This window comes from Phoxinus phoxinus, assembly GCF_949152265.1.
Source record: "Phoxinus phoxinus genome assembly, chromosome: 15".
Taxonomy (NCBI): domain Eukaryota; kingdom Metazoa; phylum Chordata; class Actinopteri; order Cypriniformes; family Leuciscidae; genus Phoxinus; species Phoxinus phoxinus.
The window spans coordinates 27,458,864-27,480,037 of record NC_136890.1 but is presented as its reverse complement, the minus strand read 5'-3'; the positions used below and the strand labels follow the sequence as shown (position 1 = coordinate 27,480,037).

At 39.1% G+C, this 21,174-nt stretch overlaps 1 protein-coding gene across 12 annotated transcripts in view; it reads right to left on the bottom strand.

The window, feature by feature from the left end:
- Positions 1-818: 818 nt before the first annotated feature.
- The window catches only part of cep350 (centrosomal protein 350), a 37,622-nt gene continuing 17,266 nt past the window's right edge, over positions 819-21,174 (bottom strand). For 3 of the 12 annotated variants that reach the window (XM_079636506.1, XM_079636510.1, XM_079636514.1), the window contains 24 exons: positions 20,311-20,564; positions 20,023-20,192; positions 19,826-19,936; positions 19,446-19,586; positions 19,188-19,321; positions 18,735-18,842; positions 18,461-18,627; positions 18,172-18,374; positions 17,780-17,967; positions 15,988-16,075; positions 15,679-15,825; positions 15,413-15,567; positions 13,592-13,714; positions 11,249-11,484; positions 9,756-9,946; positions 7,913-8,054; positions 7,106-7,266; positions 6,783-6,919; positions 6,598-6,680; positions 4,479-6,472; positions 3,679-4,152; positions 3,424-3,570; positions 3,070-3,192; positions 819-2,900 (listed from right to left, as the gene is read on the bottom strand). In XM_079636506.1, coding sequence (XP_079492632.1) covers positions 2,739-2,900; positions 3,070-3,192; positions 3,424-3,570; positions 3,679-4,152; positions 4,479-6,472; positions 6,598-6,680; positions 6,783-6,919; positions 7,106-7,266; positions 7,913-8,054; positions 9,756-9,946; positions 11,249-11,484; positions 13,592-13,714; positions 15,413-15,567; positions 15,679-15,825; positions 15,988-16,075; positions 17,780-17,967; positions 18,172-18,374; positions 18,461-18,627; positions 18,735-18,842; positions 19,188-19,321; positions 19,446-19,586; positions 19,826-19,936; positions 20,023-20,192; positions 20,311-20,564 — 5,839 coding nt within the window. In that variant the 3' untranslated portion in view covers positions 819-2,738. The remainder of the gene's footprint in view (positions 2,901-3,069; positions 3,193-3,423; positions 3,571-3,678; positions 4,153-4,478; positions 6,473-6,597; positions 6,681-6,782; positions 6,920-7,105; positions 7,267-7,912; positions 8,055-9,755; positions 9,947-11,248; positions 11,485-13,591; positions 13,715-15,412; positions 15,568-15,678; positions 15,826-15,987; positions 16,076-17,779; positions 17,968-18,171; positions 18,375-18,460; positions 18,628-18,734; positions 18,843-19,187; positions 19,322-19,445; positions 19,587-19,825; positions 19,937-20,022; positions 20,193-20,310; positions 20,565-21,174) is intronic. The other 9 variants (XM_079636515.1, XM_079636511.1, XM_079636512.1 and 6 more) reach the window with 9 other exon arrangements.

Genomic DNA, 21,174 nt, shown 5'->3' with positions numbered 1-21,174 from the left:
ACTAGTTGACATTACTGCCCATATAAGGGCGCCTCCATTTGTGATCTGAACCATTATTTTTAGTTTGACTAAAAATTTGGCAGATTTTAAATGAATTCAACCTCTAAGAAACACAAAAAGAACACGTATGTGCATTCAAGCTCGCTGCCACATCACAAATGGTGAATCTATTATTTTTTCTTTATATTTAAAAAAAAATTTCAGACCTTATTTTCTAAAAGAATTAAATGGATGCTATCTTTTGAACTCTTGGCATGAAAACAAACTGAGGTTTCTACCATTCTTTCATGATTTTTCATGTTCATCACTATTTCAAAATAAAGGTTTGAACACGCCTTAGGAGTATGAAAATATTCTTGTTGCAAATTCATAAATTACAGCTCCTCTGTAATTTATTTTTAAAATCAGTCACCAAATATGTGAACTAGAGATGTTAGCTTTCAAATGATATATAGTTTGTCAAGATTAGTTTAGGTTTAGTATAGGATATTACAGTTTTAAATATGTAATGGCTGTGGGGTAATGTAATGCCTGCGCCAATATAAGGGGTTAAATGTAAAATATATATATATAAATTGTCAATTGTATATTTACATTTCGATTTTTTTTTTTTGTTAAACATGCAAACACTTTTCTTGACAAAAACCAACCAACCAATCAACCAACAAAGATGGACGTGCTGAACCCTTGAGCAATTCCTCTGAAACGATGTGTAAAACACCTCCTTTAAAAGAAAACAAATGTCCTTGTGCCAGCAATAGTGTAACTACCATTTATCTTTCCTTAGAAAAGACAAAAATCTACTTTAAAAAGGGTCTGAAACAAATGATCTCAAAGCAAATGTTATGACTGAGAAATGAGATCATCTTTATTTACAATTTCCAAAGGATCAGTTCAGTTAACAAATATATCTATAATATGTACATGGAAGCAAAAGGAACCATGCCCATTTTCACAGCAATCTTCCATGAGTCCACTCACAGGAGATAGGCATCGACTCTATTTACATGGGTAAAACAATTTACAAGTCTTCAAGTGCACCTCTGTCACTCACAGTACATCATTATAAATACATACACTTACGGGATGAAAAACATTTCTATGACCTACCAATTTAAAAGTAGAAACTGATTATCAAACCATTTGTGCCACACACATCCTAATTTCCCCTAAGGCAGAGAATTACCCGCCCAGAGTTAAAAGTTTAAACTTATTAGCCAAAAAGACTATTAGTAGTAGCCTATTCTCGGAACGAGGTAGAGATCTCCGTTACCTATTAGACGTGCTATTGGATGAGCGACTGATGCTGGGTATCAGAGACTCTGTTGCTGCATAGATGAAGTTTAACCCACTGACACGGCACAATACTCTAGATCTAACCTCACAGGTTACTAAAACTAGACAGACTGGCTCAGAAAGTACAACTTTAAGAGAGGTGAGAAAGGGCTGGTTACAGCTAATTAAACATCTCAGACACTATGATCATAGAATGTTTCTGATGAAACCAGGATTATAATGGGAGACTGATTAACAAACAAATATGTACATCACAGTTTGGTTATAAAAACGAGATGGACGTGCTGAGCCCTTGAGCAATTCCTCTGTAAGGTACACAATGTGTAAAACGCCTCCTTTAAAAGTAAACAAATGTGTCCTTGTGCCAGCGATAGTGTAACATTACCATTCATGTTTCCTTAAAAAGACCAAAATGTACTTTAAAAAGGTTCCGATGATGGATACACACACAAAGTAAGGCAGAAATGTGCATCTTACATTGTTAGAGGTTTGTCCAGTTATGAAGAAATAAGTTAAGACAAGATTAAAGCCAAAAGGGACCGTTATGACAAGTCAAAGGAAGGCTGGTAAAAGTCGCTCGTGCATGAGCAAACATAACAATGGAGGCACTTAAAATGAATGGGATAAAAGGCAAATGTTAAGGCTAGAACCCAGCATGTCAGTGTTTAGCACAGTTAATGTATGTCAAATTCAATCTTTTGGCATCTAATAACCATAGCGTGTGTTGCCAATACAGCATTGCTTGTAGGAGAAAAACAAAACCATTGCGAGAATAGTTTTCATGTAGCTTTCAAAAAGCAATTAATATAATTTACATATTTTTGCATTCAACATTATCTTGCATCAAATCCCTTTACATTGTATTGCCATTTAAACATTCAAATTGTACTTATTGTGCTTAGTTCTGCAATGAATCATGTCAATGGTAAAATAATCTCTTTTCTTTACATACTTTCAAATTCAAATGCTCCTTTTTTAAAATATAAATTAATAGGATTAAAAGAAAAAGAAAAAAACTAGTATTTGTTATTATACAATCTAACTGGAGATAGAAACAAGTCTGTAAGTATTCAGGCCTGTCTTGATTTGATCTGACCCATTTGTATTTTATAAGACTTGAGAATGGCAGAGCCAGTTTTAGCAGCAATGATGAACAGACACAGTGTGTGGAATCTGGACCCAAACAGCTGCTACAATTAACACCGGAACACCAAGAGCGTTCATCAGACTTCCCGGATGAGAATGTGATTATCTCCACGACAAGTCAGACCTCTTGACAAGGTGTTATGGCCTTGAATCCTGAATCCACTATAGGCCTTGTCGTGGTCTGCACAAGCAGACTGAAAGAGAATTCCTCTCTAAATGTCCTTTTATGCCAAAGCCTGGATTTTATGTTTAACAGAAGGTACCTAAAACGTTTCTCTGTACAGACGAGAGCATCATCAAAGAGTTCTTTTGGACGACTTCTCTTGGATTTGGGTCAGAACGTCAGCAGTGTCTTTTAGCAAGGCATCAAAAATCCCATCAGCTAGCTGCATCTTTACAAAAAGTTCGTCTTCATCATAGTTTACCCACTGGGATTCCTCCTCATGCAACTCCTGGACCTAGAAGTGGAAGAGTGATTATGGAGTTATGCATTTAGTATAAAAATGCATACTATCCTTACCGTAATTAAGCTTAAGTGGCAACATTAAAATAGATTTACTCCATGGTCAGCAATATTTTTGTAATTTGAGACACTAGCATTCTGAATGGGAAGTTAAAAACACTTACTAGAATGTGGTCAACCCGATCTCGCTTTTTCCGTCCAAATTTGATCATTTTCTGCCAGTCTGTTTTCTGGTTCTGCTCTTTCTTTAGACCACACAACTTTAATACCTCAGTGCTGACAAATTCCTGAAGTAAATAAAAAATACGTCAACACATATACACTAAAATAAATAAATAAAATAATATACAATTATGTAAGTAGGATAACACTTGTGTCCTTGTTACACATAAAATGTAGTAACTATAAATTATGCATAACTACAGCCAACTAACCCGAACACACATTGTAACAAGGACACCTTAAAATAAAGTGTAAGTAGTATTGACAACTATGAGCAGTATTGACATCTTGCATACCTGGACTGTTGTGATGTCATTGGGGCATTTCACCCGATGGAAGTAAGTGGAATTAAGGCGACGTGGCTTCATCCATTGTGGCAGATCAACTTTTGGATCTTCTGCATAGATGTCTTGAATGACCTCCCATGATAAATCAAAGACGGTCTGTAAATAAATACAACAGCAAACATTTTTATTGGTTTTCCTGGAAATGTTCACAAAAACCTTCCCAAGGCTAAACAAACACATAAATGTCCGAATCTCACTCCCTACCAGTCTGTAGCTTCGTTGACATTGAGCCTCCAGGTCACTGGCTTTGGCGTCTCCTTCCAGGAAACTATTAGAGGGTTGAGGTTTGGGTACCGCAGTCAGACTTGGTCGACCATGACCCAGTTTGCAGCTTTTCCAGATCTCTTGAGTAGCAGCCATTACCAGTTTCTCCACCTCCTGGACAGTGTGAGGAACAACCATGGCAGGCTCCTCTGGTTGCTTCATCTGTACAGGAAGTTCAGGCCTGGGTGGTGTTTTGACCTGTTCCCCTGCACCCAAACTCGGGGAGCTAGAAATCCCATCTTGCTGCTGTTGAAGTTTTTGCTTTTGCTGCTGTTTCCGTGAACTGAGACCAAAGTCCTCATCGAACCAGTCCTGCTCGTCACCAAGGACATCAAAGAGCTCACGGCTCAGCTCCAGCTCTGCCAGACGTTTAGCTAACTCTTCCTGCCCACTTGTACCCAGGACAGGGCTCTCCTGTTGAAGAGGCATAGTTAACATTCATCAAGATCACCTCTTAACAACCTTCATCAAGAGAAGATCTGATTTAACTTTACATGTTCTATTTGAACTTTGCAACACACTGCAGGCCTAAAAAGAAGGTAACATTAGTCTTTGGATATCTGTCAATTCAGCTGGAAATGTCAACTTAAGCATTACACATCAGCAATGTTATCAGTTTGTTGGGTAAATCATTCACTTGTTTTCAATAACTTTAAAGACTGTTTTTTTTAAAACTGGTTTCTCATTTTATCGAGTTCTATAGGATCTTAAGATTAATCAAAGTAGTCAAAGTCACTTACAGGTCTGTTGCAATGCTCTGGAGATGAAAGTTCTTCCTGATCATCATCAAAGAAGGTGCGGAAACTGTCCGTCTTTGTTTTGGATGCAGACCTGCTCTGAGACTTGAAGTTGTTGCTTCTAAGTCCATCATCTTCATTGATGAAGTCTCTTTTCAACTGATTAGCAGCTGATAACTTCCCCTCTTTGTCTTTCTTGATCTTCTGAAATTGCTTCACCGCATCACTTAAGAAGTTTTCCACAAGTTTATCTGCGAGGGTAGTCAAAGCTCTTTTGTTATTCAAGTCTTCTCTATTGTCTAGACTGGCCTCCTCGATTGAGATGTCAGTGGATTTCTGAAGACCATCAATTCTGGATTTCTCACCCTCAACCAAAAGGTCCAAAATGACTGCTGTTGGTTCCTCTTCTTGCTTTTGGTTTTTGGATGTCCCTTTATCCAAATTATTGAGCAATGGAACAACTTCAACAGATGCGTCCTCGAATTTGAGAATGACGTCCCTGTCTCCGCCGTTAGGCACTGTGTGCGGACCTTTGTCACAGTCCTTAATGATATTGCAGTCAATATCGTTAAAATCCAGGTTATGCTGAGATTTAATAAAGGTGCTTTGCCCAGTGGAAAGCTGTTTGATGTTGAGTTCCAATGGCTTTTCATGCTCAAAGGGCTCTCTGGCCTCAGGATGTAAATCTAGGTCAGATTTTTCTCCTTTAACTTTGTTTAGCAGATTTATGTGCTCCAACTGCTTCTCTGAGCCTATGTTTTTTTTGTTTGGCTGGTCATCATATGATGAATCTTCATCTTCTGTGTCTCCACTGGCTTCAAACTTCTCTGGAAGATGAGAGATCTTGTCGGGTGGGGCAAATAAACCATGTTTTTCCCTACACTCGAAGTACACCACCCCATCATACGTTCCATTGTTACTTCCCTCAGGGTTGTCCAGTTCAACCCCAGCCCAGAATCCATTGGCAAAGTTAGTTTGTCCCTTGAATCTGAGTGTCCCTGGTTGTATATTACTCACCAGAACCCGGTCTCCAATGCAGAAGCGTGGCAATTCGTCCTTTATTAGCAAGATTGGCATTTGGGGCTGGGGTGAAGTTGGACATTTTGAAGGGCTGGTGAGGTCTTCTTTGGAGCCTTTACCAAGGCTATTCAGGTCTGCATGACTTTCAATTTGGAAGCTGCCATTAGTACTTCCTGATTGGACACTTAATTCTTCTTCAATTTCCTCTTCACTACTGTACATTGCAGAGTTAAAAGATTTTTCTTTAGGCTCTGGGGCAGAAGGTGATGTAGGCTTTGATTCATGGTTATCCTCCTTGAATAACGATCCAAAGGAAGACTCAAAGTCATCGTTATAGCCATCACCTGGGGGTGACTGTGAATCTTTCATTTTTGGTAAATCCTCCCTCTTGGACAACAAGAAGTCAGGGGTATAAGAACGATCTATGACCAAAGGAGTCTTTTCAGCTGAAGGGTAGACTATATCATTTGATTTCGTCACAGGAGATACGTTTGAATCAGCAAATCTCATACTCTCTCCAGCTTCTGCAGAATCTCGAAATACTGGCTTGTCATCAGCATTCTTCTCAGACAATCTTTCCTCTTCAAATTTGGAGTTCACATCCTTTAAAGACGGCATCTGAAGCCCACGATCCAGTTTAAGGAGAGGATGAGAGTGCTCGTCAGATTGGTCATTCTCAGATCCCTCTGTCTTTGCATATTCCAGTTCCTCCATAATCCCAGACTTGTGGCAAGAGACCACGCTCTCATCTCCTGAAAGGAGGTCGTTGGCCTCTGGCCTGGCAGAATGCTCTTTGATTGAAGGGGCATCTTCTGACTGGTGACTTGGATATTCTGGACTATGCAAGCTCCTCAAAACATCCATATGTTCTGGACTTCCCATAACTGGGGTTGGAGTGACTGTAGGAGGATCTTCATCTGAGGAAATGTCATCATGTTCTGATGAATACTTGTGAAGTCCTGATGGTGCAACATCATCTGAGAACAAAACCAGACACCATGCACAATTATAACAATTATAACATTATGTATCCTTTTATTCTGTTTCGAAGGAATATTCTAAATTTCAGCATGTATGTGCTGTAGTCTAAAAGGCATTGCACCTTTATCGGCTGACCCTTCCGTGGGTACGGTCTCTGATTTCTCAGTTTCTGTGACAATCTTCCAGTTCTTGCTAGTCTCGGGCCTGTGAAAGTAAACATGCATCAACCGTTATGAGCACTAAAGACAAAAAAATGAGAATGAAGAGTGAATTAAAAAGGACTGGTAAATGTCAAGGCTGACTTACCTCTGAAGAGGAGGGGGTTTTATCCGAGGCTTTTCAGTGGCTGACGTGGGAGTTTTAATCTGGGGTTTGGTAGCTGGAGTGCTGTCAGGCTCTTTACTCAACTCAGCCTTGGTCTTCTGAATAAAGTCATTATATGACTGGGGAACCATAGGAAGAGACATTCACAAACATTAACACATACAGCATAATAAGAAAGTTATAGTATAGCCAATTAAAATAATATTGAAAAATTGCAAGAAAACTGGAAAATGTAACATTTATTTTAAAGGAACAGCATAATGTTCCACAGAAATAAATGAATATGGAAGGTACTGGTCGCTGACCTCCAACTGTTTCAGTAGACTCGCTTCCTGAGCTTTCAGACGCTCTTTTTGCCTCTTTTTTTGCTCTTTCTTCAGTTGGTACACCACTGATTTGCGCTTGCGGAGCTCGTCCTTGAGGGCACGAATGCGACTCTCAATATCACTCTGATCAGATGTGGTCTCTAAGGTAAAAGTACAAAAATATTACACAACCTCAGCTAAGAAATATGAAGTTAAATCATTGTCATCACCAAAAATATTGCCTCGTGGCAATAAATATTTTATAGTCTCTATAAAGATTAGAGGCTAAATAAAACATTTCAATATTATAGATGGACAATGTTTGAACCATAAAAGGAGCACAGTCTCTATCACACAGATCATCAGTAAAAGGCAGGTAGACTCATCTGTGCTTCTACAACATGACTAAGCGGTTTGAGCCAGAGAAGTGCAGACACAGAGCTAAACATCAAGCATTATATTTTGCTGGCAGTGTTCTTCTTCCAGTCTCCACACCTCCAATTTAGTGTAGATGTAAAGAATAAACCAGAACCAATTCAATTAAACCTAAACCTAACAGTTTAATTTAATAACCGGGCCTTAATGGCTAATGAGAACTATGATTTGAACTGTAAATAAACCAAGGAAAAAGAAAGACCAAGTATTACTAGTGAATAAGAACAGGTAGTCAATTTAAAAGATTAGGAGAGTCAAATGCTACATGAAACTGAGTATTCTAGAAGTTGCAATCTACAAGGAAAACAGGGCTAGACAATAGAGCAAATCCGGATTATTTCAGAAGTCTGCTGGGTGAAGCAAGGATCTTACCGGATGGAGTGGCCAGATGAGGGTCACAGGTGTGGGCCTCACTGGTCTTGGATTTGGAGCACACCTGCATCTTGCTGCTTCCACTAGTGCCAGACTGGCTATTGTCTGAATGATGAAGAGAGCTGACTTTCCCTGGAGGAGACTGCCACACACACACACACACGAAGAGGGATCCAAGGTCAGGACATGTAAATCACACTCACCAAAGAGAGCTATAATCAACCCTGTGTAATGTCACAACAGATTAAAAACAACTTGTGCTTGTAAGATGCAAACAACTTTGCAAAACCCAATGCTCAATATTCAGTAACTGCTCTAATAAAGATCACATATAAAGACGGTATTCGTATTGCGATAAATCGCGGTAATGAATATGCACAATATTGTTATCGCGGGCACTTCAAAATACCGTGAATAATAATAGATTTTTAGAACGCACATTAGCTTATTTTTCATCAACTGCTTAAAAAAAACACTGCGTATATGTGCAAAACAGGCGGGACTCTGATGTAAACAATCCCCACATGTAGAAGCACTGTATGCATGCGGCGCAGTGCGTGGCTGCGCGCTCTAGTCTAATGTAAACAATCCTCACATGGAGAAGCATGGAGTGCTAGGATTAAGGGTCTGGAGTGCATGCGTATTACATGCCAAATAGTGCATATCATATGCACGTGAAAACTGCGTATCATTTGCACGCAAAAACATTTTTTGGTGTAAATGGCACGAGAAATAAAATTTGTGCTATAGATACGTACTTTCATGAGATCGTGGCGGGCTTTAACGAGGAGCAGTGGGTCCAAAATTTTAGGATGAGCAAGCCAACCTTTGATATGTTGTGTCGTCTTCTACAACGACGACACAACACCGTCAAAACAACCATTCCGTCTCTTTGCAGATGCGCGTCGGCCCGTCGGGGTTTCTCTCGTCATTAAACCGCGGAGATGAAGCCTAATGCCTCAGAAAATCCGGCCTGTTTACATTACAGTCGCATTATGAGTGAGGCCTGAAACCGATTTCAAAATATTTTGAATCGGAATTGGGTCACATTTCACTGACAGTGTAAACGAGGCGTTCCAGCGTCAGTCTTCATATGGACCCTCATCGGGCCAAGGAAATCAATATTGTTAATTTGCAGTTTGTACATTATTCTCTTTGATATAATTGCGGTTTACTTTTATATTGTGTATTGTTTTATTTATATTTATTTGCATTTAAATGTTTGAGGTAATTTTTGTTATTTAAAAAGTTATTAAAGTTGTTATAGAATCATTCATTGTTGATTCTTTACAGTTGTTCTTTTGCTCTTAAATCTACTTATAAATAAAGTAGTTATTTTGCAGTTTGCACTTTCTGTTTGATACAATTACTCGCTTTATACATTTGTATTGTGTATTGTTATATTTATATGTTTGAGGTACTTTTTGTTATTTAAAAAGTTATTAAAGTTACTGAGTCAGTGGACAACACTGAAGTTTGTTTATCTTTTTAACCCGTTTCTCTTATGCAATTAAAATATCTTGATAATACCGTATACCGTGATAAAAGCTCAATTAATTAACCGCAGCATGAAAATTTGATACCGGCACATGCCTATAACATTTTTGAATTCCTGCCTTAACACCTATACACTTCAAGTGACAGCCACACTACTGAACTGCTCTAAAGCACGTCCACAGACATTTGCATGGTAAAAATGGGCAAAAGATTGTCAAGAAGGAAAGAAGGAAGGAACAAAACGAAAATTACAGTATTTTGTATTCACTCAGCAAACAGTTGAGCTCTCTAAATAGACAATGTCACAAACATAGGGGGCAAATACTTTTAAACAAAAAATGTTCACCTGTTGGCTGTCTGTGGCATTAAACTCAGGTGAATAGAGGGTATCAGGGGCAGGGCTGCTTCCCGGCTGAGGAGAGTGGAGCTCAGAGACAGGCTGGTCTGAGGAAGGGCTTGCCAGCTGCTCTGGAACAGACAAATCAGTGTGTACACTGGACACAGACAGCGCTGGAGAGTCATCTTCACTGACTGCTTCTGTGAAAACATGGATGAAGATATACAAGATGTAACAAATCAATTTATAATCTTTGCTTTGACACTCTTAAACACCAACCTTCAAAACAAGTAAACAGAGTAAACATAACACAGTGTGGGAAACCTTTCCAGGGGCAAAAAAAAGCACATTATAAATCAATAACCCACAAAAGGCTGTGCTGTACAGTGATTTTACCCCAATGACAGATGTCGTTACACACAGGGTGAAGTTCCTAAAACCCGTTTAACCATGATATTAAAAATGTAACAAAACTTCTAGTGACTTTTTTAATAAAAACAGAAAAAAAGAAAAAAAACTTTTTTTAAATAACAGTATAAATTGTAGAAAATAATAAGGTCTAACTTAAAGGTATAGCGGAGGATTTTCTTTTTCCGGGTGGGTAGCCTATACTATTGGTCCACCTAAGTGTCAATCATTCTGGTGATATGTTGACGTAAGGCCGTCGTACGTGCTCGTCCCTATGTAGTTTTCGCTTTCTGGTGTATTATGTGTGATGAGTTACGGTTTCAGCCATTCCTTTGAAAATGGCTGAGGGTCGAAAGAGAAAAAATGTATACAAAGTGTATGATAAGAAGAGAAAGGCCGCAGAATATAGAAACAAGACCAGAGTGATTTTGGGTGAATATTTCACACGCTGGCGTGCGCTAAAAGCACAGGTTGGGCTTCCCACTGATCACCGCAGTCGCGAAGATTCTACTAGACAGGTAAAGTTTGTCATGCTATTTGGAGAAATCCATTTAAAATCACTGCTAGTAAAAGTTAATGTAAGCGCTCCCTCTCGGGAGCAAATAGAGTGTTGCGCATGTGCATTTTTAAAAAATTGGAGAGGGCGGGTCTTTTCTAAAATTAGGAAAGATCCTCCGCTATACCTTTAACGAGTTGTCAGTAAGATTTTTTTTAACGTTTTGAAAGAAGTCTCTTATTTGAGCAAAAACACTAAAATCAGTAATTTTATGAAATATTATTACTTTAAAATATCTAATATTTGAAAATGTAATTTATTCCTGTGATGGCAATTTTTAGCATCCATTAGTCTTCAGTGTCACTTGATTCTTCAGAAATCATTCTAACATGCTGATTTAGTGCTCAAGAAACATGTTTTTATGTTTTATTCTTTACTATCGCTTTTGATTACGGTAATTTAATGTTTCCTTGCTGAATAAAGGTATTTATTTATTTCAAAACAAATCTTACTGACAACTTTTGAATGGTAGTGCATTCGTACAACTGATGTGTGGGGTCACCGATATGAATACATTTTCCAATTTCACTTCCTTCACCTTGCCCTGTGGGACTCTCTTGTCCACCGCTGGTTTTACTGTGCTCACTTTCCCGGCTGCGCTGCTGCAGTGGTGTTCTGTTGCGTGGCTGCTGCTGTTTTTCCCAGGCCGCCAGAGCCTGCTTCTCCATGCGGCGCACTTCAGCCTCCTCTGCATCCAACCGCTGCCTCCACTCGAGAAGTTCCTCCGCATGTCTGCGCCTCTGCATCAACTGCTGCTCCCTTTTAGTAAGAAATCTACAGGACAGAGAGTGAAAGAGACAAAAGAGAGACAGAAAAGGCAGAAGAAAGGTGAAGAAGATTGTGTAAAGCAAAGTGACACAATTTGGAGACATACCACCACAAGAGCAGGCAAAGCAGACGTCCAAATAATGCCACTCACCCACCTTCTTCAAACAACAGATTAGTCTCATTTCCAAAGGATGTGCAAACAAACAAACCCAGACACAAACACACACACACATTCACACTCCACAACATGCTTCCCAAAACAGGCACGCCTCCGATTGGAGACCTGCATTCATTTAAATGGGGCAAATGGCAGTACTGTGCCTTTAATATCCTTATTAGGGTAAAACTCATGCACCTGGTACAGTTCATATGTGAAACACACAAAGATGACCACCTCACAAACAGGTTCCACCCAGGGTTTGACAAAATGTTGTGCTTTTGTCTCTGTAAGAGCAATCCTGCAAAGGAATTATTTTTGATACTATTTTTAATTTACACTAAAGAAACGTTTGTGATTTTTTTATTTTTTTATTTTGAGTGCGAATCACAACAGAATTCCTGCTATTTATGTTTTGCACTATTGTCTCTCTCGCATAGCGAATTTTCAAATGCTTTGTCAAATTACTTGACATGCTAACAAAGCACATTAAACGGAATAATTAGCATTTCATATGCTATACTGAATATTATAATATATTTATCATTTTTAGCAAGCTGCACCAGGCAAAACTTGTGCTTCACTTAAGGCAGATCATTTTTTCAGAGAGAAAAAAAAAAGTCCTCCATGCATCATGACTTTGGTCTGGGAGATCAAACCCGCCTGTCTTTTTCATTGAGGTTTAAGATAATTAAAAACATGTTAGAGAAAAACAGATGGCTTTATCTAAAAGCAATCGCCTTGCTTCGTGAATACAACGGCCATCTTCATCTAACCATAAATTCTATTATGTTGCCTCAGTCATATATACTCATTAGCTCATCGCGGGCTACACTTATTTAATCAGGGGCTGGAGTTAAGATTTACTGTGGCCATTGGGCAGATGAAGAAGTCCTAAACTAGCATTATTCAGAAGCATACAATATATCAGTCTGCCCAGGCCTGTCTGAAAAGAGATATTCCTTCTGGTCTCCACTCACCACAATACCAAGTTCAAGAACTGATTTAACAGAGACGATTTTTCTGTGCAGTGCATGGGTGAAGCTCACGAAAGTTGTAGTCTAGATTGTATTTCAAAATGATAATGAAGCCTATTTTTTTTTTAGGGTAATCCACATTATTTGTATAGTGATTTTCATGACAATTGAGCTACTTAATTTACCCCCCTCCTCATTATTTCTATAAATAAACATTATTTGTTTTGCTGTTACAGCAATGACAATCTAATGATAATAAAAAATATAAATTAAAAATGACAATATAAAAATAAAAGGTAAAGCATTGTGGATATTTGTTCTTAAATGTCATGAAAATGCTGCAAAAAAACGTTACTGGTCATAAAACAGGCTTCATCTATGCAAAATATATTTTATTGTTTTCCATTTGAATTTGAGGTGAAATTTGTACATTTTCGTGAGTTTCACCATATATAAATTATATATGTATATATTAATACAAGACAGACAAGCAACGAGGCAAAGACTGGATTTGACAGGATCACACCACAGAGACAAAAAACAAGGGACCCAGAAATCACTCATTTAACCCACCATGATTTAAACAAGTCTGATCTTTGGCTTTGGGATTGACGACGGTAATCAATTTCAAGAGATTTGCCTGTATCTGTTCAACAAATAGACTCAAAAACCAATCATGAAGGATTTCGGTGAAACATTGAATCATTTAGAAATAAAAAATAATCTTCCCCAGTCAGATAAATAACAATGATTGATATTTAACTTGCTTTAGCCAAAGAATCAGCTTATTTCACCATGGTGTAGCTGGTTCATTTTCATCCATCCATTCATCCCTGCATTCCTTTTTTCCTGCTTGTATCCCCACCAAACATTCCCCACCCACCCAGCTGTGGCAGTGGATGAACAAAAGCATGCTCCATGGGAAATAGGTGCTGAGAGAGGGGAGGGGCGGGTAGAGGAGGATTGTGGGTAACTGTACCTGACCAACTGGCTGTAGATAAAGAGCTGGAATTTGGGGTGAAGTTTTGGGAGACAGACAGACAGAGAGGCCCAGTGATGAGCCGTAAAGACAGAGAAGAAATAATGGACAGGAGAACAGTGTCTAAAAACAAAGGAAGAAAGAGAGGAGAGGACAGTCAAATATCAAGAAGCGCAGAGTTGGTGAGAATAAAACAATAAAAGAGAGACAGACAAAAGAAACAGATATGGAGACAGAGAGAGAGAGATTGAGTGTAAACAAATGTAATGTGTCCTTATTTTCCTCTTACTGATGTGCAACAAACAAACCAACCTGTTAGTGACTGTTAGCATTTAACTACATGCTGCAAATCCTTAAACCACTACTTTGAGCGTCATACGGTACATAAAAACAAGTAAAACTTTCAAAAATGATCAAAGACACTGCTTTGAAAAACATTTTTACGAGTAAGATGAAAGGCCTTGGTAATTACAAGCTGGAAAAGCAGCCTGGAAAAAAAAATAGCTCCAAACAGCAGTCTGGGGAATCTCACAAAATGTCTAGTCCTATTTCAATCTTCCCCAAATTAAAATTAAGAGTTTTTTCACATTGAGACAATTAAAAGCATGACAATTTAAATCCTCAACTCTCATTACTGTGACTGCAAAAAATAAATAAATAAATAAAAAATTTTTTTACTTACTAATGTAAAAAGGTGGGTAATGAATAGTTTGTGTTTAATATTTTATTTTTATTAAAATAATCAAATTCAAAGCAGTCCAAATACTATTATGTACATTTACAAGTATTTACGGTGATATAGAGCAAGTGTGGAAGTATACTGTATATAGAATAATTAAGGATATACAGTAAATAAATAAAATGTATTTACAAGTACAACTGTGAGGTATATTTGTAAATATACATAACAGTAGTATTAATCTATGCTGACCATATAAATTGTTTATATGGATGAGCACTGAATGAGTACAGCTGGAAGTTATACAAAAGAGATCATCATGCTATTAGTCCGAGTGAGAAAAAGTTAGAAGCGTGTGAACGGTGCTACAATCCCGACACAGCAAGTGATTAGTTGAATCAGACAAGCGTAAAATCCCCTTCTCTCTGTGTACCAATGTTATTCGCAGGTCAAAAATATGTGTCAGTACTATGAAGTTTTTAAACAATGGGACGACCCTCACCAGTTGCCAAGATATAATACTAAACAAGAACCTGTTGTCAAAGCTTGAGTGGCTGAATATGGGAGAATGAGATCACGTACAATGGACAAAGAATTTAGAGAACATGTGGAGCTTTTGAAATGCATTAGTGAAACCTCATAACCAGCTGACTGTTTCAGAAATCTGGCTGTCAGAATGTACTTCCTGTTTACTAGTGGCATAAGGAAGCTGCTCTCAATTTAGACGTGAAAGATTCCTCCAATCATTAAGGGAGATGGGTGTTTTCCTACACAGAGCACACTTCTGTTCAAACCAAACACTGTACACACAGAAATAAACAAACACTTTAAAATGTCACACAGTCAGCAAGCTGTAGACGAGCCTCAAGGAAATGAATACATGTTATTAGTAGTATTAGCCAGTCATAAATGATAAGAAATCGCCCCCGAGCACACCAAACATACATTGTTTGTTTAACCTTTTTGGAAGAAGTTTGCACTGCAAAACTTATGCATCTTTAAAGTTTCATTAAAGTTTGATTAATATAATCAAATGGATATTTTTTTTTACATTTTCTTCACAAACCAATGCATCACTTAAAAGGACAGAAGAGGGATAAGATGGAAGGATAGAGAGGAAACATGTGTGATGTTTTATTTACTTCTCGTCCATGTGAGAGCGCATCTTTTTCAGTTTCTGCATGATGCTGCTGGTTTCACTGCCTGACACAGACATGGGTGAGTGGCTTCGGGTCTCTGCGTCTGTCACTATCACACTGGGCGGAGCTGAGTCGTCCGCTACAGCTGACACAGGTGACTGCAGATGTTTGATTAAAAAAAAAAAAGTCAGAGAAATGTACATTGTGTCTTTATTCAAAATTATAAATAAATACAATTGCTATAAAAAATAATAATTCAGAAGACTGACCAGCTTTGTGTCCTCAGCACTCTTGAGCCGCTCTTTGAGTTTAAGGGTTGTGTGTCTTATTCTCTCAATCTCCTCCTGCTGTTTGAAAAGCAGCTGTCTTTCTCTCCTCGCTGCTTTATTGGCCTCCTGTAGCCGTTTAATCTCTGCCTGTGGGACAAACCATACAGCAAAGTTTGAGCTTTTATTTCTGTGCTGTACACAAGGACTAGTATTTGAATACTTCAACAATTGATGAACATTTAACTAAATATAAATTAATTTACAAGTCTATCTTAGAAATAATCTCATAATTCCACATATGGTTGTCACCTGTTCCTGCTGTAGCTTCATTATCAGGCCTCTCTGTTTCTTACGAAGAGGTGGCATCTTATCATCCTCGCCTTTATCTCTGAGATGCCTGGTGGAAAGGAAAGATGATGAATAGCATGTCACGATAGTTCACTAGGATACGGTCTTTGAATGTATGGGTTTCTATTTTAATGAGATTTAGCAAAAAAGAAAAAAAATGCTGCAACTGGTACAGAAATCCATTAATTCCGCTATGTAACACATTACTGTTCACGTTTGAGGGGGTCAGTAACTGAAAAAAGATGCGCTCTCACATGGACGAGAAGTAAATATAAAAAAATCAAAATGGAGTTTTTATATTTTTAACATGATACAGTTAAGCAACCTCACACGACGAGTGCCGTTGTGAACAAATCGGTTAAGTCAAAGATTCAATGACCCATTCATAAACATCTGTCTCGAAAAATCCAGACAAACAACTTTTTAACTTGGACAAGTGAAAGACAGATTTACTTGTCCGAAGCACAATTACATAAAAAGGCTTAATGTCGAGCCCTGTATCTGTATCAGGATTTAAATGGATCATTAATGCATTAATCATTAATCCCCACCTGTGCAGCCTTGGTTAAATAAGAAGTCATAACTTTCAGAGGCAGTGCAAGTTATTAGGTTTTGATGAAAACATGTAAACAAAGTAAACTTTTTTTTTTTAAAGTGCATGAATTGTGACATTTCACTCAGTGAGACCAGAGCAATTATAAGGAAAGCAATTTTTAACATCTCAGTTTTAACATCCTGATCAGAGCATGCGAGGCAAGCGGACCTGTAATATTTCCTCTGGAGCAAAGAGCACTCCGCTTGCTCAGTTCACTCAGGGCCACCCACTCATCCCAGAATGCTCGGTGATATGCTGGTTCGAGAATATGTGAAGAATATGCGTCTAAGGTTATGGAGTTAAAATATTATTTTAATGGAGTTGCGAACCTTATACATAGCCTAAATGCACAGTACACATCAAAGTTTGGAACGGAGGAGAAGTAATTAAAAGAGAGTGTGGAGAAACTGAGTTAGCCAGATATACTAAAGCAAAGTTCTTTTTAATGCTTATAGATAAAAAGGAAGTTTGAAATCCCTTCGCAGCGCTATACTGTAAACAAACATCCCGATGTCCACACTGATGACGGCACAGTTTAGATGAATATGTGCCAAGCATTTCCTCTCAATAACAAAATAAACATACAACAAAAATAACAGCGGTGAGAAATAGGGGTGTTGAAATTAATCGTTCCTACGGAGTTCATATATCTGACTGCTTGCATTCATTGACGAAAACATAGCCATGTGTAGTAGAAGTGAAAATTTGCGGATGTATCGAATCAAATCGTAGACATAATGGTAATCTAATTGATTCTTGAGACCAGTGATGATTCACACCCCTAATGAGAAAACAGCAGTTAAGGAATTATCTGATTATAGTGATGTGGATATGTTTGCACGAGTTATGCAATTCAGCATTATCCAGTCAAGTCACATCATGTTTATTAATAGCTTTATAAAATATTGCTTTAAAGCCACAAATATCATAACTGTTATCTATAGGCCTACTGTAAATGAGACATTTATTAAAGAAATTCATTAAACAGAAAGACGTATAGTACAAATAAATTTAATGTCAGAGTGAGATTTAAGGGAACGTCGTTTTACCAGTGAGCGTTAAATCGCGGTCGTGAAACGATTGAGGGGAGCGCATTGACTTAACGCGAAACATGCTCTGGTCCTGATTCAACTCAATTAACATGAACGTTTGTCCTGCCTCTTTTGGTGTTCCAGCCAGGCGAGTTCAGTCTTGGTCTTCTCTCGGAGGGCCTTCTGACGCAGACGCAACAGAGAACTCTGATGCTGAGCTCGAACTTCCTCCTCCTTCATGTACTGACGCACCAAGTCCATGGTGAACTTGGAGAAGCTGTCCTGGCCGCTGGAGAAGGGCATGCTGTCATCCTGCTGTGTATGCCGTGATATGGAAACAGAGCAGGAGAAAAACAAGGGCTGAGTCACGTATCCATCACATACATATCAACACACCAGGAAAACACAAACAACCTCCAACTATGCCAACCAAACAGAAAGAAACACAACAGGCCCGTTCATACTGAACAAAACTCGAGTCAGAGACATGTGGCATGAGGTGAGCTGACAGGAAATTACCTTTGAGCTCACTCTAGGGCTGGATCTGTCATGGCTGTGATCATCATCAGACTCAGGGCGAGGAATGGGCTTCCTGTCCAGCGATTCGCGACGGTGGGCTTCAGATGGTAAAAGAGAGCGGAAAGATCTTTCTTCAATGTCATCCTCTGTCATCGAGTCCTCAAACTTCACAGAGTACTCTGTGGCGATGGAGGCACTGTCTGCTGATTGGAAAAATTGACAGGAAGTGGTCAAAATAACTAACATTTCCACAGGACAGACAGAACGTCCTCAAAAATGTGAGGTTTACCTTTCTCTTCAAGAGGGGTGCGCACACTGTCAGAGCAAAGGGAGTCATCGGCAGCGGTGTGAGCCTGGTCCTCCACTGAACTACTGCTCCTGTCTTTCCCTGCTGTCCTCCTCTCCTTTTGATCGGAACAAGGTGGACTCAACTGGGTACTACTACTGCCACCGCCACTAATAAAGAGACAGAAACAAGCATTTACGGACTCTATTTTCATATAAAACTATTCATTTGTGCTGTAAAAGGGAAATAATCTCAAAAGAAAAGCACACATTGTTACCTGATAGTGGGTCTCCTGGAAGGGATGGACTCTGAGAGGCTGTCTGGTGGCGTCTCGATCTCTGACGGACTCTGATGTCTCTCAGGAGACAGCTCACTTTTCCAGCTACTGGAGAAGATCCAAAACAGCATCAGTACTGATGTATAGATCGCAATCACTAATATGACAAATTTGAAAAAATCTTTCACTTTAGAAAATGCAAAGTGAAAGCACAGTTAAAATGATGGTTCACCAAAAAATTAAAATGCTGTCATGATTTACTCATCTCCATGTTTTTTCAAATCCCCTGCCGTGGCTCTCATATCTCATCTGCACTTTTGCATATTTAAACTTTCACATGAGTTTTGGAACGATATCAAATTATGACATTTTCGTTTAGAAATTAATTGTTTATATTAATGAAAAACCCCATCTAGCACCAAGCCAAAGCAGGAAGATAAATAAGACCGTTACCTGTCCGTGTGGGGGTCTGGCTGGTGCTGTTTCAAACTGCGGTTGTGCTGTCTTTGTTGGTCATAAGGACTAGTAATAGAGGGTCCAGGAACACTTAGCGCTCCCGCAATCTGTGAACGAGCCAACTCAGTCATCTACGGGGGAGGGAGAGGGAGAGGGAGAGGGACCATCAATACAGAATCATTGGAGAGAAAAAAAAGAAAAAAAAATCACAATGCATCTGTGAATTGTTTTCCCGTACCCCAATATTTAGCTCACCTCTTTAATGTGTCGTGCTGTTTCAGCGGTGTGGCGTGCGGCCTCAGCTTGCTGGTTGATCATCTTATTTGTGGTCTCATGCAAACCCCCTAACGCCTGCTGTTGAGACTGGAGCAAACTCTCCTGCAGCTCTGCATGGGCCTTGAATCAAACACAAGCATGTCACAAAAATATGTCTGTGCATATCATTTAACTAAAAGCTACCATTTTTAACTTGGTCTGAATTAGATTTAGATTTTATTACCCTTTCCATTTTTTTTATATACATGTAAAGTCCTCATCTCATGAAGTTATCATACAAACATCTTTTTATACTATAAACTGATATGAAATGCCCTCAACTAAGGTCTTAAACTATGAGGATATTGTGGTGTAAATACCCGTGCAGCTTTCTGTCTGCTTTCTTCCAGCTGCCGTTGTGTTTCGAGGGCTTCCTGCTCTGCCTTCATCCTCAGCAGGTACAGGTCACGTTCATGCCTCTGCTGCTGGGACTGCAAGAGTCAAAGGTCACCCTCAAATGCATGGCCACATGACCACAGAAGTTCAGATAATTGCTTTAGCAGATTTAGAACTTTACCTTAAGAATCTGAGCGAGTGAGACGGTTTCTTGCTGAGCGAGAGATACGCCTCTCACTCTCTCCACATCACTGAGCTGTCGCACTGACTCCTCCACTGCGTCCAGGTAATTGAGCTCAGCAGACAGGCGCTGCTGCAGGACCCCCGGAGCAAACTGGAGCTCCGCTGAACCTGGGGCGACAGCAAAGTAATTCAAACAATTACAATTCTGAACTAAAATTCTCCATTATCAGAGCAGACATCTTCAGCATTGCAGTTGCTTACAAAAATCTAGACAAAGTTGGTTTACCTGCAGTCCTATGCTCAGTTCTTCCTGGGCTTTGAGTATGTGGTGAGGGGTTGGATTTAGCCCTGGCGGCTGAAGAGGAGGATGAGGAGGAACTGGGAAGAGCTGTGTGAGGGGAACCAGAGCCTAGGGCAGATTCTCGGATCGGGATACGGTCACCTGGAGACAACCGGGAAGAACGAGAGCTGGCTGGAGAACCAGCGGCAGGAGTCGGACCAGGGCTTTTGGGAGATTTCTTTCCCTCAGAGCCAAAATGACTAATGAAACAAAATAGGGAGAGGAAAATAAATAATAATTATTAGGAATTAAAAAAAAGTATTTTAATACATCAATACATTTTAATAATTGTTTCTTATATTTTTAATAATTATTTTGAATATTTTTTCAACAAACAAAAAGATTTAGCCGAGATTATAACAAGACATTTTCATTAAAAGTTAATCTAAAAGGTAAGCATCTTGAGTTGAATTGTGTACAGAACTATACAATGACCATCGAAACCTCCTATAGTCTAATAACACTGACTGAACAATAAGGATTTTGTGCTACTGTGGATGGATATGTCAGAGAAGTGTGCTGATGATAGGAGTAACTTAAATGAATCCAGTTCAAACTCTGCTGCTGGATAAACCCATCCAGAGACCACATACGGCCCTCTGAATGCTGAAAAGACAGGAAGGCATGAGGGGAATCTGACTCACAGGCTTTAACAAATGCCACAGGGAGGTTCGAATGTCACACTAGAGGGAAATATCTGCTTGGCAATGAGCCTGACCTGCGGCGCAGATAACAACTGAACAAAAGAGCCAGTGTGTGCCTGCACGTTGCCTCCCGCCTCGCTTTCAGAAGGGCTACAGCAGGCCGAAC